At 45.9% G+C, this 24567-nt stretch overlaps 4 protein-coding genes across 4 annotated transcripts; 1 reads left to right on the forward strand and 3 right to left on the reverse strand.

Moving 5' to 3' along the window:
• The first annotated feature begins 264 nt into the window (after positions 1-264).
• znf277 (zinc finger protein 277) lies at positions 265-3722 on the forward strand. The gene is made up of 12 exons (XM_084672121.1): positions 265-334; positions 713-923; positions 1033-1121; positions 1197-1279; positions 1603-1694; positions 1798-1908; positions 1997-2129; positions 2253-2320; positions 2594-2690; positions 2799-2841; positions 2937-3111; positions 3309-3722. Exons 1-12 carry the CDS (start codon positions 289-291, stop codon positions 3493-3495), a joined length of 1335 nt encoding a protein of 444 aa, XP_084528247.1. The 5' UTR covers positions 265-288; the 3' UTR covers positions 3496-3722.
• Positions 3723-4152: 430 nt separating this feature from the next.
• tmem168b (transmembrane protein 168b) lies at positions 4153-8452 on the reverse strand. The gene is made up of 4 exons (XM_084672120.1): positions 6932-8452; positions 6706-6848; positions 6164-6438; positions 4153-5733 (listed from the first exon to the last, which is right to left on the reverse strand). Exons 1-4 carry the CDS (start codon positions 8066-8068, stop codon positions 5186-5188), a joined length of 2103 nt encoding a protein of 700 aa, XP_084528246.1. The 5' UTR covers positions 8069-8452; the 3' UTR covers positions 4153-5185.
• Positions 8453-10466: 2014 nt separating this feature from the next.
• On the reverse strand, positions 10467-16013 carry samtor (S-adenosylmethionine sensor upstream of mTORC1). Its single transcript, XM_084672122.1, has 5 exons — positions 15429-16013; positions 13297-13438; positions 13006-13134; positions 12016-12130; positions 10467-11902 (listed from the first exon to the last, which is right to left on the reverse strand). Exons 1-5 carry the CDS (start codon positions 15589-15591, stop codon positions 11273-11275), a joined length of 1179 nt encoding a protein of 392 aa, XP_084528248.1. The 5' UTR covers positions 15592-16013; the 3' UTR covers positions 10467-11272.
• Positions 16014-17835: 1822 nt separating this feature from the next.
• On the reverse strand, positions 17836-24567 carry ppp1r3ab (protein phosphatase 1, regulatory subunit 3Ab). Its single transcript, XM_084672970.1, has 4 exons — positions 23543-24567; positions 23150-23202; positions 22982-23064; positions 17836-22248 (listed from the first exon to the last, which is right to left on the reverse strand). Exons 1-4 carry the CDS (start codon positions 24439-24441, stop codon positions 19180-19182), a joined length of 4104 nt encoding a protein of 1367 aa, XP_084529096.1. The 5' UTR covers positions 24442-24567; the 3' UTR covers positions 17836-19179.

Genomic DNA, 24567 nt, shown 5'->3' on the forward strand with positions numbered 1-24567 from the left:
TTGATATAAAAATAAAAATGTGCTATGCCCCCCTCAATGTTGACTCCATGGCCTTGGGATATAGATATGGCATGAGATTAGTCCACAAACATTATAAAACTGTTGTGTTCCTCACTGTTAGAATATTTACTTCATTGGTGTAATTAGGTAAACCAACTAACATACTGTGTAAACGTGTTGTGAAATTGCGTCGAGATTGGATAAGGGAAGCTTTGGTTTTGGCACCATCTAGTGCCAATCCACCAGAAGCTTCCGATTGGTCAATTATCAGCTGTTAGGATACGACACATGACATTAACTTTGAAGATGGCTGCCTGCACGGAGGATAAGACGGGTATGTGTTTTTTGGTCAGAGCAACTTATGGTAACTCATGAAATGATACAGCTCTCAACAACAGCTCTCTATTCTCTGAGCTCTCAATTCAGACAGTATTGCTAATGAGAAACTAAACTTATTTTTTCGATCAAAAAATGTAACACCAACGGGATAACGAGCTAGTAGTTAGCTACATGTAAAAGACAATAACAAACGACATAGACAAAACACGTCAGCGTATTGTTCATTGGCATGTTACTTACAATCTGATTAATACCACGTTCTTGGGCCACTGTTTTATCCTAAACCAAAAACAACGGCCTGGGTGTCAAGAGCTATAACCAGAACCTAAACTTTGACAAACATTGCCAAACAACGAGTTGTTTTCCCTTTCAGAGGAAGAGGACAGTATTCTGGAGGCCCTGTGCTTCCCAGAGCGCCCCGCTCCCAGGACCTCCAGCGCATCCTCTCGTGGTAGGGAGGTGGTCACCTGCGTTCTCTGTGCTGACTCGTGCCCCTTGTCTGAGAAGGACCGTCTCCTTAAGCACCTGGCTGTGGAGCATAAACTGGTCATCGCTGATGTCAAACTAATCGCAGACTTCCCTAAGTATGTTACCTGTTCTTAGTGTTCTCCGTACAGAAGAGATACGTTACTTCCCTCGAGATTACTGGCTTTTAAATGCCACAGGAAATAAACGGTGTAAGCTTTCCTTCAGGTACGTGCTGTACTGGAGGAAGAGATTCACAGAGCAGCCCATCACAGATTTTTGCAGCGTGATTAAGACAAACTCAGAAGGCCCTGTTGGTAAGTGTACTTTGATGTAGGTATAATTGAAATTCAAATAATCCTCGGTTCTAAATTCACTCCCTGCGGTTTTAGACAAACAAGAGGACTTCTTCCTCCTGTGTGATGTTCTCCCCGAGGATCGGATTCTCAGGGAACAGCTCCAGCAGAACAGACTGGTGAGTTTCTCAGACCAGGAGCTGCTGCTTGTCCCACTTCCACAGTAGAGCTTGTGCTGTTTCAGCAGTTTTTCACACACAGCAAGACGCTGGTTTCGCAACTGTCGCTCCTTTTAAACTAGGTAAGCATTCAGAGTTGAAAGCGTCAGTTAATGGTTACCTTATAACTTGAATTAGCAGAGAAAATCCCCAAATGCAGTTTACAGCTAGCTAGCGGTAGAGAGCAAACAAAGACCTACTGAAGCGATCCCTCTGCGCTTTTCTGACAGAAATAAACAGTATGTAAACAGTAAACACATGACTTGTGTTTCTGGGACCTTCAGGAAGAGATCTTGGAGCAGCAGCAGAGAGAAAGAGACGACAGCAGCTTTCGACGAGACTGCATGTTTTGCAATGAGGAGTTCACAGGGAACAGGTGGGTTCACATACAGAGGGCCTCTGCCCTGTCCGCTCCTGCAGTACTGCTGACGCTGTTCACACGTGAAGCAGAGCCATGTGACGCTGTTCTCTCATCCCAGATCCTCGCTGCTCAACCACATGGCCCGGGAACACGCTTTCAGTGTGGGTCTACCCGACAACATAGTGTACTGCCAAGAGTTTCTAGACACGCTCCAGGGCAAACTGGACAAGTAAGAATACGTTTACACTCCAGGAAGACATCGATGTTGGAGGAAGCAACTGCACAAATGTGAAGTGATTGTTATGTTCTGATCTCAGTTTGCAGTGTCTCTACTGTGAAAAGACGTTCCGAGACAAGATCACGCTGAAAGACCACATGAGGAAGAAACAGCATCGTAGGATTAACGCCAACAACCACGAATACGACCAATTCTACATCATCAACTACTTGGTGTGTCATGGTGTCTGTGTGTCTATGGAAGCCTCAGAAACATACAGTTACACATGTGTATTTATGGTTTAGCTTGACTTAAGATAAACTATATCACAACGTTTTTCCGCTCCATGGTACCAGGAACTGGGGAAGACTTGGGAGGAAGTCCAGTCCGAGGATGACCATGAGATGCTGGAAGATGAAGATGAGTGAGTCTCCCTCTGGCGCCACTGTAAAACCTTCATGGTTCAGTGTCAGCTGTCACAGGCCTGTACAGCAGGGGTCACCAACCCTGTTCCTGGAGAGATACCTGCCTGAAGGGTTTCGCTCCAGTAGTAATCTAGCACACCTGTTTCTAATACCTGAGGTGACTCAGGTGGCTGGCATGTGGTGTGTTACTCAGAGGATCTGATACAATCCTACATAAAGACAGTCAAGAGTCATGTTCAAATAAATGGGCTAACTCTGTTTTTCCTCTGCAGTGATTGGTCAGATTGGCAGGCTCACCCGGTGTGCGCTGTATGTCTGTTTTGTGCGCACCAATCAGAGACCATGAAAAAGATCTACGACCACATGGGGGTAAAGACACAGTTCACTGAACAGTGAAAGCATGAGAGCATAGTAGTAACATTAACTGAACCTGGAAATTCTTAAGACTAGTCTTTCAAAGCCTTATTTTTTTTCCAGGAAGCCCATGGATTTGACCTTCACAAGTTGAAGTCAGAGCTCAGTAAGTAACACCAGACAATAACTAAACAGCACCAAGACACACACACACCAAACAGTAGTTCTGTCCAACTCACCACCCTGTGTGTCCTTCTATAGACCTGAGGTTCTACCAGCAGGTTAAACTGGTCAACTACATACGCAGGGAGATCCACCAGTGCCGTTGCTATGGCTGCCAGGAGAAGTTTGCCACCGTGTCTGAGGTCCTGAATCACGTGGCGGACGCGGGCCATGCCATGATGCTGCCAGAGATGTCCACATGGGACCAACCTCAGTTCGTCTTCCTTTATGTACCTCTGAGTTATTTACAGATGGAATTATAGTTCTGGATTAAAACATACAACAGTGGATTGACACATTTTAGTCAACTGCAGTACGCTTGTCTCAGCTATAAGTGATTCAGATATACCCTCGTCTTACTGGGCCGCCAAGTCCTGTGTTCAGTAAGGAAGCTGTTCCCTCGCTTCACAGGTACTACTTCCCCACGTATGAGAACGACGCCCTCCTGTGTGCCCTGTCCGACAGTGACAGCGAGAGCGAGAGGGAGGGTCACGGTGGAGATGTCCCTGTCATCGCGGAGGACATCTCCAATCTCAGGGCCTTGAAGCAGACCAGCGTCCTCAACCACCTGCTGAAGAACAGAGGGGCCAACATCTAGCTGGATGAATGCGTGACCCGAAAAGGCATGTGGTGTATTTAAAAATATATAAATATAAAGTGTATTTTTCTCATGCAGTAAAATAATTTCTATTTCATTTTGATAATTGCTCGATACATCAGACAGACCATGTGTTCTGTTGTAAATAAAATATTCAACACAATGTAATCTTGCATCACTGTTAAACACACTGGTTGTTGGTATTGTGTATAAATATATTGTGTATTCCTGAGGAGTCTTTTTTGACCCCTTCCCAATTCTCTAGCAAATCTTTTTTCTTCATGTAGTGTCTTGACTGGGGTGGTGTTGGATCCATTATATTGTAAAAAACTACTACCTCTTGTCATGAGCTGTTACAACCTCTCCTAGCAGGCCTAAAAAAAAAGAGGGTTGACTGCACTATCAAACCACTCAGAACAAGTCAGGAACCAAGTCAGAACAAATCGCAAGCTGGTCACCCACAACAGGCCGTTCTGCCCTCCTGGACCACAGAGGCCGTTTGTCTGGGCACTAGTTAGACCAGCCCCCTGCATCAAGCTTTGTGGCCCCACTACTGGGATCCACACAGGCAGTCACGGTCACACCAGCAGTTTGCAGAAAGTGCCCACAGATGGTGTTCATGTACATTGCCTCCCACAACAAGTGAATCAGACTATATCAAGCAAGTGTCAGTTTATTGCATAGTCAAGACATCATCCAAAATTAATATAAAATATTTTACTCAAACCATACATATTTTGATTAGAGCATGTATATTTCCTCCAAATACCATTGTCAAACATCAAACGCCTGTCAGACGTTACCCCACATTCCTCCAGATAGTGCAATTGATTTGTTTCGGCAGTCACAACTATTGTTCTGGACTGTTTGTGATTGTGGCCTGCCCCAAAGAATATGCACTGCACATCAGTAACAGGAGTGAGACTCAAAGGCTTGCGGTGGTTCAGAATATAAAGCAGAATACAAAAAGGGTTTGTAAGAACCAACTCTTGAAATACAAATATCCAACCACAAATCAAGTCTTATTTTTTTCCTAATATATAAATCTAGATAATACCGTGTCATAACCTGAGATTTGTTGGTGGGGTTGAGTTCAATATTCTATTTCAGTTTCAGAATTTATTTTATAAGATTACAATAACTTTATATATTTTGGTTTTGTTGTGAAGGCACAGAATCTATTAATTTAAATCTGACTGAAAATGGTGCTTGCTCTAGTGCAAAGGTCTGCTTCAAATGGAAGAATTTTTCTGAAACTTATAATGAAAGAGATAACATTCTCCATCTCTTCCCCTCCCAAGCCCATATATGGAAGTTCCACTGCCTATTTACGCTTGGAGAAGGAAGTTGAACATCAATGAATGCAGGAAGAAAAAAGTCTGTGTCACATGTCATAACCACATTTTTTGTGTGCAAAGAAGACCGCCATTTTGGTATATCAAATGTGTACATATTCTTAATCCAACAGCACTGTTACTTAATATAAATCATTCTAAACGTTATATTTGTCAGTAACCGATTCACAATCCACAACTGTCTACTTAGGTTGAATAAAATCAGACTATACATTGATTCCACTACTGAAAACTATTTAAAAAACTACCCTGAGCTCTGAAAAAAAAGTTATAAATACGAAGTACAACCTCAAGCGATAAGGAGAAAGCATAGCTGAATCTTGGAGAGCCTAAATCTAGGTTCTGACCAACTTGAAGCCCTGGCCCGTGTCTAGCACAGCAGGGGGGAACCAGTTTAGTTTGACTCTTTTGAGGCACCGTAGGCAGATGTTGCAAGCCCAAAGCAGGTTCAGACCAGAGCACCACAGAGCCATCTGCACCACAGGGTAGGTCAACCGTGGGAAGTACATCCTCCAATGATTGGTGACATCACTTCCTGTAGGCAGGTGCAGCGTGTAGTCGCTCCATTCCTTGGAGATTCCGTAGGCGGCAGAGACCGTCCTACCCCTCTCCGACCACTGGGTGGCGCTGTTGGGGTTGCAGTTGAACTCCACCCATTGGGAGGTGAAGGCCCCCAGCTGGGCAGAGTCCTGCAGCTCCAGGTCGCTGGAGCGGGTGAGCTGTGCCCCCTGCACGGCTACGTACAGCCCCTCCACCCCCCGGGCAGCCTTCACCCAGGGCATGGCGTTGTCACAGTCCAGGACCAGGATGAGACGGGAACGTGCGGCTCCGTTCTTCTCCTTCCACCACTCCAGGATGCGGTCCAGCGACAGGCTGTCCCCTCCTGAAGGACGAGACGCACACCAACCACACCAGTCAGTCAAGTCGTTCAGAGTCGTTCAGAGTTGTCAACCACTCTGGTTGTCAATGGTGACCTTTTACTGTTCTCAGTGAGGGGAAAATTATTTAAAGTTTCACTTTAAAGATGTATATTTGGGGGATCTTTTTAATGCATTATTGGACAGTATTTTTTGTGAAGTGTGACAGGAAAAGCAAGGCGAGAGATGTTAAAGGGATAGACATGCAGCAAAGAGCCATGGCCGGATTTGAACCCAGGCCGCCTCAGTCTACATGGTACTCGCTTATCCTGTGAGCTAACGGGGCGCCCCATAGCAAGGTATATTATAATGAGTGAGTTAGGTTCTCATTGAGAGGAGAAAACTATTTAAGCTTCACTTTTATAACACAACAGTTCACTCCGCCTCCATCCTTACCTGCCAGGGCCCACTCCCCGGTCCGGTGCGTGTGGCCGCTGTAGAACAGAACGTAGGTGTCGTGTCGCGGGCCGTCGGCCGTGCGGACCTCCAGGAAGGCCTTGATCTTGGCCTGCAGAGCCTCCAGGGTCAGCCCGCTTGTGGAGTAGTCGCAGCCAAACGACTCGATCATGTGGTGTGAGAAGAAGCGCTGCATGGTGTTCAGCATGTCTGTGGAGCGCAGGTTCAGATCCCGCACCTGGTCCGGGGGCAGCAGGGTGGGCTGGCCGTCGGGGCTGAAACGTGGGAGACGGGAGGAAGTCAGTTGTGCAGTTAAGTCTTGTTTAGATGCCGTCTTTGAGGGTGGAGGGGGGTTTAAGTGTTGATGATCTGTGGGCATGGGTGAAGCCCTCTGTGACATTGCTTGTAAAAAAGTTCAAAACAAAATCATTATATTCAGCTTTATGATCATTTGATCAAGATGGCAGCATGTGTGGGTAAACAAAAAAAGTGTCTGCCGTGTTCTGGATGAAAGGAAGCTGAGTAGTGATGAAGTTTCCTACCTGCAGTAGTTGGTGGGGATGACCACAGCGTAACCCATGCAGGTCCCACCCAGGCAGTTCCCCAGCTCGTAGAAAAGCCCATGGAACAGAGACTCCAGGGGCAGGACCAGTAGGAGCATGCCCATGAAGATACTGCTGGAGGACTGGGACACACATAAACCATCTATTCAACATCTACACAGAACAGGAGCATGCGGCAAGCGAAAACAGTGTAAACCAGGCCTACCTGCCATGACAACACTGCCAAGATGGAGGTCGACACCAGACTGAAGAGTACCAGGCGATGAGAAATGAGGCAGAAGTGCCTCATTCCCTTGGAGGCCATGACCTTCTCCAGGCTGCCTCCTCCCGGCCCCTGGGCCAGGCTCACCCTCTGGCAGTCGCTCAGCTTGGTGTGGAAGCCCCACACGGTGATCACAAACACCACGTGGCAGATGACCCAGAACACACCGCACACCACGAAGGCCGGGATCTTCAGGTACCACTGGTGCAGGTCGGCCAGCTTCACGGCGGCCAGGCCGAGGAAGGCCACCTCCACCAGCAGCAGGGGGAGCAGGGAGAGCTTGCGCCACAGGCCGCGCCACAGCAGCAAGGGAAGCCAGCGCTCCGTCACCGACAGTCCGCTGTAGTACACGTCCAGCAGGGGGTCGCAGATGAGCTGGCTGAAGAAGCAGGCCAGAGCGAAGGGGTTGGTGGGGGCCTCCAGGGACCTGAAGAAGAGCGCTGCCGTGACGACGCTGAAACAGACCAGGTTAGGAAGAGCCAGGACAGCTTTCATCCGGAGGGCCACCATGACCGCAGCCATGGCAACCACCAGGACTACGACACTCGTGGACTTCTGGATGGGCAGGATGACGCTGGCTGCAGCAAATCCCGCCAGCTCCAGGAACTCCGCCGAGGTGAGAAAGGCGGGACGGTATCTGGTGCAACCGCACAGCCTTTCCAGCAGAGCCCAGAGCGTCCTTATGCCAAGACTGACCAGCAACAGATAGTTGGTCGCTTGCTCTTTGACGTCATTCTCCAGGTCCTTACTGTTGATGAAGCACAGCAAGCCCAGGAGGAATCCAAAACATAGGTGAAGAAGGCTCAGGCTGACTGCCTCCATGTTGAAGAAGTAATACAATATGCTTGCTATCCCGAGGACTAACAACGCCAAAACTAAAATAACAAGGATGGTGGATTCAGCACTCTTTTCCCATCTTACGTAGAGCCCCAGGCACAAGGCCACCAGGAGGTTTAGGCCGGACAGGTATCCCAACCACCGGACTGAAGACCACATGTTCACCTCTCCATTGACCTCATCCAGTCGGGTCATAGCAGCATGTAGACAGTGACTGACACAGTAGCGTAGTATGCGACACATCTTGTTGACGGATGTGTCCAGATAACTATTTACACAGGGTTATCTTTATACAACATTTGGGTAAAGGTTATACCTAAGCTGACTTAACGGCTACATGTAACTAGTTAATGATAGCTGCCGGTAAAGTATGCTAGCCGTTAGCTAGCGAACAAACCATCTTTGCAGGCAAGATTAGCTAGCGCTAGCTATCTAGCTGATGATCAAACTGGCCTAGATCGTGTTAAACGTTGACTATGTGCAAAGTTGATGAAACTACAAAGACAAATCCCTAGAGGTATCTCTTGTTAGTACAACGCGCAAGGAATGTCCTTCTTTTCCCACTTTGAAAACTTTCAGTCAATGACCACCGCCATCGGGCTTGTTGATCTCTGAATCTGAATTCATGTAGTACGGAACGGCTGAAGGGACAATCTTCATTTCACATTCGTGCAGGAGCAGTTTTACATTTTAACCATTGAAGCGAAAAAACCTGACAGAAAAACATTTTATCAGGAATGTTTATGTATTTATACTAATTGAATCTACCAATGGAGTCAATAACACAAACACATCGCATTTATATTCATTTATAAAAGAGAAAAATACAACCATTCTTTATTCACACATTGTCCTGTTTGTCCAAAGATGTAATATATAAGTGTGAATGATGATTCTAATCTTGCAAATGAAGGATGGAATAAAAAGAAAACCATGGAAGACAAACAGTTAAAGAAACAGTATCACAAAATGCTTTCGGGTAGATTGGACAACCTTCAAGATGAGACAATATTAAAAAAGCATTTTTTTTCCCCCTGTTACAAACAGCTGAAAGTAAACTAAGTCTAATAAATGTTATGTAGTTGCCTTTTGTGTTATATTTAGTAAAATAACAGACAGCAATGGCTTTTTTTTTTTTTTTTTTACTGAAACTAAAAATGTATACAGCAACTGCCAATTATGTTTGAAATTGGTGATGGACACTTGAACACGACAGACACTTTGGCAAAGGAAGCCTGTTGTATGAAGCCAGGTGAAAAGGGAATCCAACATGGACCATGTGCAAGAAAATATGGTTGCGACATTGCTGTGAAAGAAGGCACCTTTTGGGCTCCAGGTATCCCGATGAATGAACTGTAAGGGCCCATAATATTGGTCACATTAACAAGACTATGTTCCTAAAACAGGACTTATATTTGACTTGTGGCACCCTAATGGATTGTTATTGATCAAATAAAGTGCCGTAGACAAATACATTACAACACATTCTCACATACACATCCCCCCCACAAACACACACCCACACACACACACACACACATATGCTAGTGTCATTTACTGGGCTCTGTCCCCCCCCCCCCCCCCCACCCCAAAAAGGTACAGTACTTTCAGATGACACCTCCCTACTGCTAAAATGCACTTGGATCCGAGAAAATGTGACGATAGAAATACAGGATAATAGTGCAAAACCTCACTGAGGTAAATCTGATGAATACATGTGACGAGATCATTTGGGAAATCTAATTTGGACTATCAAATTAGGTATATGACTGTTAACTTCATGCATGTAGAGGACTGAAATACTGATGGGATTTTTTTATGATAAAAGACGTACTTGTACTTCAGTTGTATGAAAAACACGGTCAAACGTAAGATATAATGAAAAGAGAACAAGCCCAATATTTGATTTAAGATCAACAATGTTGCACTCAGTTCCTAGATGGTAAATGTCCATGTAAGACCAAAGCAGCAAGATATCTGAAGAACAGTAAACGAGCGGAGGATGTATTGATAAATCCTACCTCTGGTATGACAGTCTGAAAATGTCTCAACACAGAACAATGACGACTGAGTGACACTCCTGCCCCGTCACACAAACACTGACACAGGGCCACTGACACAGGGCCACTGACACAGGACCACTGACACAGGACCACTGACACAGGACCACTGACACAGGGCCACTGACACAGGGCCACTGACACAGGACCACTGACACAGGGCCACTGTCACAGGGGCACTGACACAGGACCACTGTCACAGGACCACTGTCACAGGGCCACTGACACAGGGCCACTGACACAGGGCCACTGACACAGGACCACTGTCACAGGACCACTGTCACAGGACCACTGTCACAGGCCACTGTCACAGGGCCACTGTCACAGGGGCACTGACACAGGACCACTGTCACAGGACCACTGACACAGGACCACTGACACAGGGGCACTGTCACAGGACCGCTGACACAGGACCGCTGACACAGGACCGCTGTCACAGGACCACTGTCACAGGGCCACTGACACAGGGCCACTGACACAGGGCCACTGTCACAGGAACACTGACACAGGCCACTTCAGTAAACCTAACGTGAACGCCTACCTTACTATGGTTTTTAAATGCTAAAAATGCTACAAATATATATTTATTCTAAAAAGACAACTAAGCCACAGATGCCAAGTTAAAATGGCATTGTTGCCTGTGTTCAATTTTCTCTTTTTTTTTCCTCAATTTTTTTGTTTTACATTTTGCAACTTTTTTTTTTACTAAATGCACACCGATAATTTGATAAAATTGAGTTAAACTGACAAGCCAGCAAACCTAATTCCATCTCAATGTTTCCACAGAACAAGAACAAACTTGAGTTATTATCTAAACTAAGTAGCCTGTTGGCCTAGTGCGGAAGCATATACTACTTGAAGACTTCAAATCTACTGAAACATACAGAGTATAAACCAGTTTTCTACTGTTGTCATATGCATGACCTACTGATAAACGGTATGGAAATCAGGGAGCTGGCTAGCTATCTCCAGGGCTTTCAGCTTACAAGTCTATTCAAATAACCCTACATTTGTTTATCACAAGAAAGTATTATGTAAGTGTGTGTGCATTTGTGTTAAGAATGTAATCATGTCACATAAAAAAAGGAACAAACTCACTTCTGTAAACGTCTTTCTTCCACTCTGTGCAAACTGCATCATTTTGTTTGGGTTTAAGAGGAGAAAAAAATGCAGCACATTATTTTGGCAGCTCAGCAGTTGAGGGGGTGGATAGATGACAGAGAGAGAAAGAGAGAGAGAGAGCAAAAGAGAGAGAGAGAGAGCGAGAGGAAGAAAGGACGAGAGAGCCAGGATGTTGGTCTCCCAGCCAGCGTTCAGCTGTGCAGCAGGATGGGGTCTCCCAGCCAGCGTTCAGCTGTGCAGCAGGATGGGGTCGTCCAGCCAGCGTTCAGCTGTGCAGCAGGATGGGGTCGTCCAGCTCGTGGAACAGCCCTGAGCTGCTCTGGCTCTCCCCAGAGTCAGAGTCATACGGCGTGTCAGGCAGCTCCGTGAAGCCCCACGCCAGCTGGTCGTCTTCAAAGTCGGAGCGCGCCTGGACAGGGACGTCCGCGTAGTCGTCGTCCTCGTTGGAGTGGAAGTCCTGGGGGATGAACAGCATCTCCGGGTAGTTGCGACTGACCAGGTCGCTGCTGGTGGTCAGGGACACCTTCCGGAAGGCAAGGAGGTGCATGTGGGAGAACTTGACGTACTTGTAGCGCTTGAAGCCGAGCGACTCCACCGCCACGCGCCAGCTCCGCATCATGAGGGCGTGGCGGTTCTGGTGGGAGGAGTCGGGCGTGATGATGAGCAGGAGGCCGTGCAGCTGAAGCAGCTCGTGGGCCTTCTTGCAGCAGATCCAGCGCTGGTAGGGCGAGGGGAAGTAGGAGAGGAGCAGGGAGAAGACGACCACGTGGAACAGCTGGGCGGGGAGGGCGTCGATGGGGCTGCGCAGCTGGCGCAGGAAGGCCTCCACCGCGTCGCCTGCCAGCTGCAGAGGCTGCTGGAGCTGGAGGTTGAGGAAGTCACACTTGTATACACTCTGTTGGGGAGAGACAGGACACACACTGTTGTAGGTCGGTTATCAAACTACCGTGAATGGTGGAATGGGACGACCAGTCAGGATTTTAAAGCAGGAAGTGGATGGGCACATACCTCCACCGCAGGCACTATGTCGATACCAACTGTAAGGAACTCATCAAACTTCAAGAATGGGTTGAAACAGCTTCCCACATCCAACAGATGCATTTTTCCCAGTTGAGGGATTGAACTGCAACACAAAAACCCTCACTTGTTAATCAGTTTACCGCAGGGAACAGGGCACTGCATCATTTTGTATCTAGCATTACAGTACGTGGACGACTAAGTGTCATACTGTCCATCCTGTGGACATGTAACTAAAGAACAGGGACGATGAGAGAAAAGGGAATGAGGGGGAGGGTTAGGAGGGGGAGGGGGGTTAGGAGGGGGAGGGGGGTTAGGAGGGGGAGGGTTAGGAGGGGGGTTAGGAGGGGGAGGGGGGTTAGGAGGGGGAGGGGGGTTAGGAGGGGGAGGGTTAGGGTTAGGAGGGGGAGGGTTAGGGTTAGGAGGGGGTTAGGAGGGGGAGGGTTAGGAGGGGGGTTAAGAGGGGGAGGGGGGTTAGGAGGGGGAGGGTTAGGGTTAGGAAGGGGGTTAGGAGGGGGAGGGTTAGGAGGGGGAGGGTTAGGGTTAGGAGGGGGAGGGGGGTTAGGAGGGGGAGGGTTAGGGTTAGGAGGGGGAGGGTTAGGGTTAGGAGGGGGGTTAGGAGCGGGGGGGTTAGGGTTAGGAGGGGGGGGGGTTAGGGTTAGGAGGGGGGGGGGTTAGGGTTAGGAGGGGGAGGGTTAGGAGGAGGAGGAGGGTTAGGAGCTGGGGGGTTAGGGTTAGGAGGGGGGGGGGTTAGGGTTAGGAGGGTTAGGGTTAGGAGGGGGAGGGTTAGGGTTAGGAGGGGGAGGGGGGTTAGGAGGGTGAGGGGGGTTAGGAGGGGGAGGGTTAGGGTTAGGAGGGGGAGGGGGGTTAGGAGGGGGAGGGTTAGGGTTAGGAGGGGGAGGGGGGTTAGGAGGGGGAGGGGGGTTAGGGTTAGGAGCGAGGGGGTGGGTTAGGAGGGGTCAAAAGGAGCTGCAGTTGTACCTAGGGACTGTGGTGATTGGCTGGGCACTCAAAGCTGGGGCACTCACAGCCAAGGCCAGCCTCGCACTTTTCTCATCCTTCTCCAACATTCTCTTCATCCCGCCATCCAGGAAATACTCCTGGCAGATGCTGGGGGGGGAAACAAAGTCACATGGTATGACCTCATGCATAACTGTTAAAGTAACAGCAACGTGATGAGGAAAGTGGGGAAACGGCTGGCAGAATTGTGACCGGCGTGGCGGAGCCCTGCGAGGCGTATGGCGTCTCTCCGGAGCAAGGCGAGGCTCTGACCTGCGGCACCACTCGATGCGTCCCTCTCCTTCCTGGTTCTGGGTCCAGTGGTTGTCTGCCAGGTTCTTCATGGCCACGGCGTACTCAGTCAGGGTCAGCTCATCCTTACAGTGCTCCTGCCAGATCTTCTCAAAGTCCCCCACTGCAGACGGAGCAACACACACAGACGTGAAGAGACGGCAGAACCCATCAGAACCAGACGATCGTGGCTTCTGCGGCTCATTCGGCATTTTATCCTGTTCCAATCCATTACATTCAGTAGAAGTTCCAATCCATTAGATTCCAATCCATTAGATTTGGTTAAAAGAAAACAAAGCATTTCTGTGTTACATAAATCAGCCATGTTAAACCACAACATTTTAAATACCTACTTGCAAACGGCAACCACCCAAAAAGTTGGATTAGAGTGGGATGACCTCTGTTGCTATCACAACAGCTGAAAACGCCCAGAGCTATCGCTCAATGCATACTGCTCGCCTCTAGCACTAAGTAGAAGCAAGACTTCAGTCTGAAACTTTACACAATCAGCTCCACATTCATTGTGACAGCATGAATTCCCTTCTCCTTGGTCCTTCTGAGTGTTGGGGAGCGGGTTGGTTTTCGTGTGAAGCAAACAAGCCGAGAGGAAAGCTACCCCATGACCACCAGGAAAACACCATATCAGATTTAGAGACAAAAACAAGTGAAACTGAAGTAAACAGCCGGGCCCTACAAAGCACAACTGCTGTGTTCCAATGGCAGGCAGACCAGATCATGCTTTACTCATTAACCAGTCTGGTCATGGGGTGCCACACTGAGAACACTGTGGCTTCCTACCCTGCTAGTCTAGAAGTTGGCTCTGGTGATGGCTCTGGCTCAAGTGTTGCTGGTGGTGACTGTGTGGATATTGTATACTTCCTGGTTGAAAAGGGGTGATTGTTGCTCACAGTGTAAAGCAGACCATGGGACACATTCAGTCACTCATCATCATTACTATTTCTGAATTTGTTAAAAGGTGTGATGCACATTCTTTGGACTAAACCATCAAAGGAACCTCAGAGCACTAACAACACCTGAGCCCAGTTGACTGGGTCTCAAACTACAGATGTCAAACACCATCTCTAAAAAACTGTAATAGTAAAAAAGTGTATTTGCTTTTAAATGGCAATTATGGTTACAACTAACAGTTTGGCTCGATCAAGATCAGTTAGACTAGAGTAAAACACCCCTATTTCATGGTCCTACCGAGACTAATTACCATCTTATAACCATTTTTACATTTCTGCTTATTGAGTGTTTTCCATACTGCGTGGTCTGAAAAGAGTGAAATTGAAAAAGTTATTGTTCCCCATGGCAACATTCTCCATTGAAAGAACTCTTATAGACTCTGTATTGATGTGAGAATAACCACAGTTTGAAACAGTTAAGCTGACGTCATGTAAGCAGGGGAAAGATACTACATTTTAACATTTGGGACAGAATCCTGCTCAAGGGGAATCACTGTCTCACTGTGGACGGCCGTTGATATGCATCATCAGCCAGTCTACAAACAATAAAACACAGAGTGCTGCCAGGACTACCAATCTATTAAAGGTTGTTTGGAATTAAGATACTTGTTGGACAGTCAGAACCAAGAAGGATTTCTAGTATGTCGCGTTGTCTAGTCGTTATTAAGATAGCAAAACGTCTAAGCAGGAATTCCTAGGCAGATCAGCACCAACTGATCAAGAGCATACTTCACTTTGGTTGTCAGTTATTCAGATAATGTAAGTGTATACTCTTATATAAGTGCAAACCAACCCTATTCTAAATTAAACCATGAGATAGGAGGGCAATCTAGCTGGCTAGAAAGACTATAAAGACCGATGTCCCTTATAGTGATTTATCGATCAGAATGACGGTGAAAGACTGAAGAGGGAAGTTATTGATTGATTGAAAGACAAGGCTATGCTAAATGATACTCGCTAGTACTACAAGATTGCTGAGCTGGCTGGCTGGTGAGCTAGCTACCTATGCTACACAAATTGGCCTTGTTTTCAAGATTTAAATACCCATGGGCCATGTGGCCATGACTGTAGAGGACCGATTTCTGTCTGGCCTGCATTTTTGTTAGCCAACTAGCTGGCTAACGTTAGCTTAGCATTACTTCTTACCTTCTCGGTATTTTCTTCGCAGTTTTCTGTGAACATTTTTCACAACTCCGGATAATTTTTCTTGCTCTTTTTTCTTGCATCGCGTGTCATTTGGTATAAGAACGTACAACGGCTCTGTTTCAGATTCTGTCTCTCCTGTCTCTGCATTGTTTAAAGGATCCATAGCACTGCGCCGTCGGTTCTTGTCTCTAGCTACCGGCGCACCGGTCCACAAGCCAACAACGCTCGAGCTGATTGCCTCGCGTGCACACACATGCTGCAGGGCTGACAGCTGCACAGCCAACCAGAGAACCAGGAACAGAAACGCCTTCAAACGGCATACAGACCGCTGACTGTCTGTGCGCTGCAATTTAAAATAAAAGTAAAATCTGATCTGAATATTTTTCAGAGTCGATAAAAAATACTAGTTAAATAGTATACACTGATAATACAAGTGCGAGTGAAAACAGAAACATTCTGAACCGAAACTTTCTTAATCCCTTTTCAACGGCAGTCACTGTATTTCCAGGCAAGACGAGTGTCATGGCAGCTGTTAACCGATTTAGATGAGGTCCAACGTGATACCAGGTGTATACCAGACAGAAGATACTCCATACGAGAGCACTAGTACCAGATATCCCACATACAGTACAACCTCAACTATGTAATTTACTTAAAAAATATATAATTATTGGGATATACTGTGTGAATCAACAGCAGCAGAAATAAAGGGTACCAAGGATTGTTTAGCTATGCCGGTAGTGCCATCTAAAGGATAGCAGTATAATATAGTGTTTAGTGTTTCCTGAATCCAAAAACTACCATTCTCTAAGGTGGATATTTTTACATTCAAGCCTATGTTGTACCATCATTGTCAATGATTAAAGCCTAAATAAATGGGAAAATAAATGCTTTATTTCTTAGAATGGTTAATGTATTTGCTTGTTAACATGTCTTCCTCAGAGCACTGTAGTTAAAATATTACAAACTTTCGTTCTAGTCGATGTTGAAGAGCATCCTTTCAATAATAACAAGCACATGATAGTGTTTTAAGTATGTATTTAGCCCTTTTTGGGTCACAAAAATAGTGTCACAGCTGTTAGTTTTAATGCTGTGTCATATCGTGTGAGGTTTCCACTTCCTCCATAGAGGACAGCTGGCATCAGCATCATGGGAGGATTTAAACATGAACATCCAGTCATTTAGCAGAACGTGTAATGTGTCTGCTAAATGACTACATGTAAATGTAGTGTAATAGTGACAGCAACATTTTCAGCAATGTTATAATCAGTCTAATGCTAAGACCAACTTTAACGGCAGTAGGGAGATCCTACAAGGAAAGTTGTTGGATCTCAAAATGTATTCACAGTCACAGGCTGAATCACACAGGCTTGTGTGCCTCATTGCCCTGCTTGTGGCACAAGGCAGCAATTCCATTAAACTCTAACATGACACCTTGACCTCTATGCAACATGACTTAAAGATAAACAAACGACATGGCACGGACAGACATCATATTATTTGACTATACTGACAGTGTTTTGTTCAGTCATTCACCACACTGTCATACCTTTTAGATTTAACGTAAATTATGGCTTAACAAATAATCAAACCAACAAGCTGTGACCTAAATCGAAGTTATAAGGAAACAAATTCACACCTAACATGTGTCTGACGTGTATCTTCCACTTCAATATGGCATTATGGTTCTCCGCTGGCTAAAAATTACCACTTGTTCGTCTGTTAAGCACAAGGGAGTGATAATCCTAGCAAAGGACAGTCATGGAAGCTCTGACAAACAGCTGCAGCTGGGAAGGCTCGACCACAGCCAAACTGTTTAAGTTCAAAGGTCAAAGTTAGTGGCACTGGCTATCAAGTTACTCAGTGTGCAACCAGTATGGCCATCTTCATCATCGTCGTCATGTATGTTGTTTATGAGCTGTACAATTTTTGATGTTGGATCGGGAGACTAATACCGCTCTGAGTTTGATATGTGTAAGCAGAGAAGTCCGTGGGGAGGTGGAACAGTGAGGACTGATGTGGTAACAGGACGTTAAGTAGCATACGTGCGCTGGGCTGTGTCGCTGGCTTGCATTTTTCTTCCCCAGGGACATTGGAAAACAGTGGTTTGAACGAAGGATGTGCAGTAAAAGAATAACTTGTTGAAAAAGTATAGCTTAACAAGTATTTATCTAGTTTTGGCCCTTTTTAGATTAAACACAGCTTGTGAATGTATGCTTCATAATGTCAAGTGCGATGATGTGAATAGCTTCATGAGCCGCTATTGAAAGTGAACTACCTATAGGCTATAAACATATTTCAACAGATATGACTACAAGTGATAACAAGGTTTGAGCAAAACCAAACATTTCAACATATCAGAACGACTAATGCACTGCACTGCAAGAAATGTAATTCAAAGCCAAAATGCACATATTCTTTTATTTTCATACTATGGTGTTTCAGGTAATTGCACATAATTTAACTTGTATGATAGATAGTTTGTCTCCCTCAACATGAAAATGTTCAGATAATTAACTGCAGATCATTCTGTTATGAAACAGACATTTCAGATATTTTCATAACTGCACAAATGTTTTACTTTACCAAGGGCTCATCTAAAGACCCTCCCTGTCCCTGCTCTCTGAAAATGAACTGAAAGTAGGCGACTGTATAACTCAGGTTACCTGCCACATGCTGTACATTTCAACCTTCTGGTGGCAATGACATCTTCCCTTGACTGTTTATAAGACTGGCAACATATTCAGTTTTTATTCAGATTCACCAGGATGTTTAAAGTGATCTCAAGGACACTGTAATCTGATATGTCTGCTTAAAATACTGCCTCACTGCCTTGCCTTGACAGCTTAGGACATCATGGAGAGTTCTTCTCCAAAGGTCATTGGTGTGATGAATGGAGTTCCACAATACATTTCAGGCTGTTGATATCTTCATCAGAGAAATCATGTGTTGTACACCTCTCTCTTTACAAAATCTAAAATAATGTACACTGACAGATGATTATTTACTATTGCACCTGAAAACATATTAATAATTAAACATTTTCATAAATTACAAATATATATATATATATATCAATGGAAATCATACAATAATGTTCTGCACCAGACTCTGGAGGGGTTGATATAAACAATCAAATCTGTTTCAGTTACAAGCTATCCTATCCCAGACACAGTCTGCAAAAAAACGTGTTTAGTTGTAGTCTTGGTGGTTGTGACAGTGTTCCATTTCAGTGTAACATACTTGACACAACATGCATCCTGTATGCTTTTAAAGGACTAACCCTTAGGGTCGCTCAATCCATCAAAACAAATATTTTTGTCAGAAAAGGGGGTGAATTGCGGCTCATTTAAACAACAGTCAACAATTAGCAATAGTTTGGACAATGTGCACATATCATACGGAAATCATTTAATTGGACAAATATTGTATTTCAATTGTAATAAGGCCTACTGTGAGCTACAATGCATTGTCAGTGTCAGAAAAACTATATTTGTTTGGAGAAAAAAAATATCATACATATATATGTACATTAACTGTATACTATTCAATGTATATCTTTTGAAGTGATATCACATTTTGAAGTGATATACTGTGTTATAGTAAATGTTTTGTGTAAACTGCAATCCAGTAATTGATCACAGAAAGTGCACAAAAAGATTGTTTGACCATTCTATCTTCTTTTGTAGAATGTTATATATAACACATACAAAGATTTTCTGATAAGGCACGTGATAAGGGAAGACAATATCTACACTGACGGATGTTTCTGGGTAACAGGCTCAAGGCTTGTATGTTCCTGAACTGTGTTGTCTCTGGGAGTTTGTTTCTCTCCCTGGCAGCAGAGCCAGAGTACAGAAAACAAGTAGAGAGTGAAGCAGGCCAGAAAGTCGTAATGATAGGCCACAACAAAGAACACCACTAACAGGAGGGAGTACATCAGCGCTTTGGAGATGTTGTGAAGGGAGAACGTTTCCTTCCACCATGCTAGATTGTTCTCTGCACCACTCTCTCCTTTGAATAGTGCAGACAGCGAACTAACGGGCGGCTCATCCACCGTTTCAAAGTCCAGCAGATCCTCAAGAGTGTCATTGGGTGGCTCCTCGTCCACAGACTCGCTGATTGACGGCATGGGGGAAAGCTGGTGTTTACTCCTGCTTATTGAAGGTCTTTTTCCAAAGCTCGTAGCTACAGGTGTGTCCTTACTGCTGCCTGACGCTGCCAAAGCAGCGCCCTGCTTCTGTGAGGCCCTCAGGCTGTGCAGGTACAAATCCATCTCGTCGTCTGATAAAGATTCAGTGGAAATACTGCGCTCATCCCCGTCCTCATAGCAAGATTGACCTGCTCGGAGCGGTCCGTCTCCTTTGACAGAGTCCATCTCTTCTCTTACCACACTGTACTGGTCGCTGTCATGGTCTGCACAGTCGTCGCAAGGAGCATCTTCCACAATATAGAGATTTGCTTCATTCATTTCCCATCTGCTGTCCTCTACATCTGTGTTCTTAGAGTTGTTTGCGTTGACTCTCTCAACCTCACTACCACTCTCAAATGTGCTGTTTCTATGTTCTGCTGTTAGTAAATGATCTGCAGCTTCAATTTGTGCTTTACTCCCTATCTGGTCCTGCTCTCCGTCTGTGTATTCATCCCGCTCTCTTATCTCCACCTCCTCATCTGTCTCTCTACCAATAAAAATCCCTTCTCCATCTTCCTTATTTACCATTTCTTCTTCATCCTCCACCATCTCCTCTTCCTCCGACTGTAGCTGATCATCATCTTCTTCCTTGATCTCATCTTTCGAGGTTTCCAGCTCAATCCCCACCCCCTTCTCATCCAACTCCACCTCCCTTTCCTCTATTTCTTCAATCCTACACTCATCCACGTAAATCTTCTCCTCCTGCTCCTTTTCTTCAACTATGATCTTTTCTCGTTCTACCATCTTCTCCTTCTCCACCAGCTCTTCCAAAACCTCATCAACCCTCTCATCACCATTCTCTTCTCTCTCTTCTTGGTCAATCTTGCTTTCCTCTCCTCCATCTTCTATTAGCAACATTTCCTCTTCTTCCTCTACAATCTTCTCCCAGTCTTTTTCATCAACGTTTTGGTTGTCACACTTCTGTCTCTCATCAAAATGTGGATGTTTTGAGGATCCATCATGATCTTCTACAAAGCCAACATCCTTCTCAGTGAGTGTCACAACTAATTGATCTCCCTCTTTAGACTTTGAGTCATATTCTATGACATCCTTCATATCCCGAATATTTCCACCACCCTCGCCTTCTGTTGGTAGATTTGTTTCACCACACCAGTCGTCTGACTGAAACCCGCCCTCCTCTTTGTCGGATCCTTTCTCACTATCCAATGATATGCAATCCTTGTGGAAAACAGGGTCATCCTTTTTTATTGCAGCCACACAGTTGTTTGCGTTCAGGGTGTATACAGACGGCTTATTTTCAATACTTGGGTGATTTGGCATTTGGGTTGTGGATGACTCAACTCTGAGGTCACCATCTATAAGCTCTGACATGACTGCAACTGTATGTAACCTATCTGTCCCCGTGGACCGTTCACCAGGGAGGACTGTGAGAGGACTCCCTCTTTCCTGTGGCGGCTCTACGCTCACACGGTTTGGTCCCCAGCTCACCTCTGGGACCATCTCAGGACTGGGGTTTTCTGGCACTCTGACCAGAGTTTGTGTTTGTAAACCTACCATGTCCAAAACACTCTGTATTGACGCAGATGTTGTGTCTACTATCTGCGTTTGTGCCGATGTGACCCCGGGTGGGATTTGAACCGAGGAATTCCTCTTGGCCTGGTGAGGCTGGTGGTGGGCTTCAGATGGGCCTTGGGGGGCCTTGGGGATTAGTGCTGTGGGAACCGGCGTGTCTGCACCAGTCCTGGGAACACATCTGTCTGCCTCGTCAGAGACAGGTTTAGACCGCCCACTCAGTCCAAGTACTAAACAATGAGCATCTGATTCCAGTGGTTCTCTCTGATTCCCTGACTGTTCTACATGAGTTCCACCAGCATCTGATGTCAAGTTGAAACCGTAGTCTACTTTATGTGTTGAGGTGCATCTCTGGGAAATGCCTGTAGCTGATTTTCCATCATGCAACCTTCCCTTTGATAGACTTGTTTGATTCCTTGTATTGGTTACATTCTGACGGTCACTTTCTACTTGACAAAACACCTGGTGGTAAAGTGGAGCCAAAACCGTTCCAAATGTGACGCCGCTGGTCTGACCGACTGGGACTGCAGAACTAACAACATCATCAGGACACCCTACACCTGGGTCATCTGATTCACCTCTTTCCTCCACCACAGTATTCTCCATCTGCAAGATACTTTCCACCATCTCATAAGACATGTCATCTGTTTGGCAGGAGGGAGCGTGTTCATCCGTCAAACCTGATAGGTTGTTGGAGATGATAGTGACCTCTGACCCTCCCAGGTCTGACGTGATAGGGCCGACAGCCCAGACAAAGTCCTGAGATCCCTCAGCCTCATTGGTGGAAGGCCTGCCTGTCTTGTCCGACGTCGCCACGGAATCGGATTGCATTTGCGGTCCGTTGGATGTGTTGTGTTGTGGTTGTGTCTCGGGTCCATTTGGAAGGCTTTTCACAGGAAGTGTGTTGTGTTCTGGTCCATTTGGAAGGCTTTTCACAGGAAGTGTGTTGTGTTCTGTGAGAGGCTGAGATGGGTCCAGTGGGTTGTTCTTGTTTTCACTTGTGAAGTCGTCTCTCTGGGAGAAGTAGTCCCTAACGCGTGCCATCCTCGCTTCCTTACGGCGGTTTCTTCGAGTACAGTTCTGTCTGCTCTCCACCTATCCATTAACAAGGGTCACACACTTTATCAACATGCCAACACAGCCATCTGTAACTTCTGCCATTTACATTTTTTAAATAAAATTATTATTAAATCAAACAATGTCAATGTTTAAAAGGTGTGGGTTACCGAGGAATTTGATACATTAAGATGACTCCTGACACAAACTGGTTACCCTTCTCTGAAGCGTAGATGTATACATGGTACATGTGACTGTATACATGGTACACGTTATGTTCTCATGTGTCACGGAGATGCAACCAGCACACGATGGAACATAGTGTTACTAATGTTGGCAATCATGTGACAGCTTTTCAACAGGAGCACCTGGCTTCCCTCTCTGTCTTTGCCCTGGTAGAACCCAGGCCAGTCTACACCAGAAACTCAATCCATTCAGAATATTCAAAAGTCTTGTGAAACTGATTACATCTAAGCAATTTCTATAGCTATATACTTGTTGTTATTATTTACTTTTAGAGATGAGATTACATGAATAGCTCTGTGTTGTGTCAGTCGTTAAAGCTCTGTGTTGTGTCAGTTGTTAAAGCTCTGTGTTGTGTCAGTCGTTAAAGCTCTGTGTTGTGTCAGTTGTTAAAGCTCTGTGTTGTGTCAGTTGTTAAAGCTCTGTGTTGTGTCAGTTGTTAAAGCTCTGTGTTGTGTCAGTCGTTAAAGCTCTGTGTTGTGTCAGTTGTTAAAACTCTGTGTTGTGTTCGACCTAGCAGTTTTCTCACCATCAGTTTCTGTTTCTCTTCCTCAGTTGCTCCATTGCTGTCGATGTTCAGCATGGGCATCTTGTCATCATGCTGAGGTACACCTGGAGAGGAGATTCAGTCCTGGTTTAAAAAATCGGTTCTCATCTGACTGTCATTTAAACATTCATTTCATTACAAAAAGATTACCTGTATGTTCAGCATTGGTTGATGACAAGTGTTCCTCAGTGGTAACTATTTGACTGTAAATTAATTAAACAAAATACCTTAAATTATAATATATACTATGCTGTGATGTGTACAATAATATTTGTAATAATATTATTTATTGTAACTAACACCAGTAAATAGGTTTTACTCTTATAATCACAGGCAGTTTAACTCTTAATGGGGGCCTAACATGGTATGACATTCTTTGGTAAAAAAAAATACTGATAGAAATGTCCTCTTTAAAACTACACAGAACATGGTACTGTCCTGCTTTTTAAAGATCCATACTGTACCATCCAATCAACAGTTAGTTAGAATATGTAAACGTTCTTTAGGTGCTATCAAAATGTCATTGTATAACTGTGACTTCACCTTATGGCCTTGAGACAACTTTTCTTTTGAGCGTTGTCACTTTGCAGTTTTTCCTTTGTCTCTTTGACTTTCTGGTGACAGAACAGCACATAGTTCCTGTCACTGTTGTTGGCCCAGAAAGTGCCTACTGGGGTCTCGTAGCGGAGACAAAAGTCCACTCTGGCGCCCTGCGAGCCCAATGCAGGCACCAGGGTGAGCTTGAAAGAGAAACAGTCTGTTACTCCATCACCAGACCCAGGGACGTACTCTGCTAGCAGGTCAAAGTGGCTCGCCCACGCGTCCAGACTGGTGCGGACATACAGCATCTTATCAAAGGACAGGTTGAGGACTCGGATGACCCCGCGGAGTATGGAGGTCCCTGGGAGCAGCTCGACTCTCTCCAGCTCCAGCTTCTGCTGCCTGACCCTCAGTGCCAGCTCCTCAGGCGGCAGTGGCAGCGTGAAGAGAGTGGACAGGTAATACTCCTCCACTTCCTTCCCGTCTCCCTCCAGAGAGTCCCTGCAGCCAGGCAGCCGGGGGATGTCCCACGAGTCGAACTCCTTCACCGACACCAGGCTGAGCCCCAGGACGTCAGCGAAGGACACCCTCCTGGATCTGGACGGGGGCAGCTCTAGCTCAGAGTCTTCACTCGACACGGACGTCTTCCTCCGGGGGCAGGGGGACGATTTGGGCTTGATGCCGCCGACCTCCTCCTCGTCCTCGTCCTCGTCTCCGTCCCAGCTGTCGCTGAGGCCTGGGACACCGAGGAGGCCACCGGCCCCGGTGGGTCTCTCTCCCGCTGCAGGCTCCATGAGGCTCTCTCTGCGATTGAGTGAAGGGGAACCACAGAGTCGATGCTTTTGGCAACTGACATTCAACATGCTGTGCCCTGACAGATAGAGTCGAGTTACAGTCCACATTGTAGCGAGGGCCAGCACTATAAATAGGTGGCTCGAGACTTAAGCTATGCAGTCAGGGCTCAGGAGAACACTGGGAAAATATAATACCAAATCTTATTTGAGACGCAGAATTACAACAATGAAGTG

This window comes from Hypomesus nipponensis, chromosome 14 (genome assembly GCF_054491055.1).
Source record: "Hypomesus nipponensis isolate SF chromosome 14, ASM5449105v1, whole genome shotgun sequence".
Lineage (NCBI taxonomy): Eukaryota > Metazoa > Chordata > Actinopteri > Osmeriformes > Osmeridae > Hypomesus > Hypomesus nipponensis.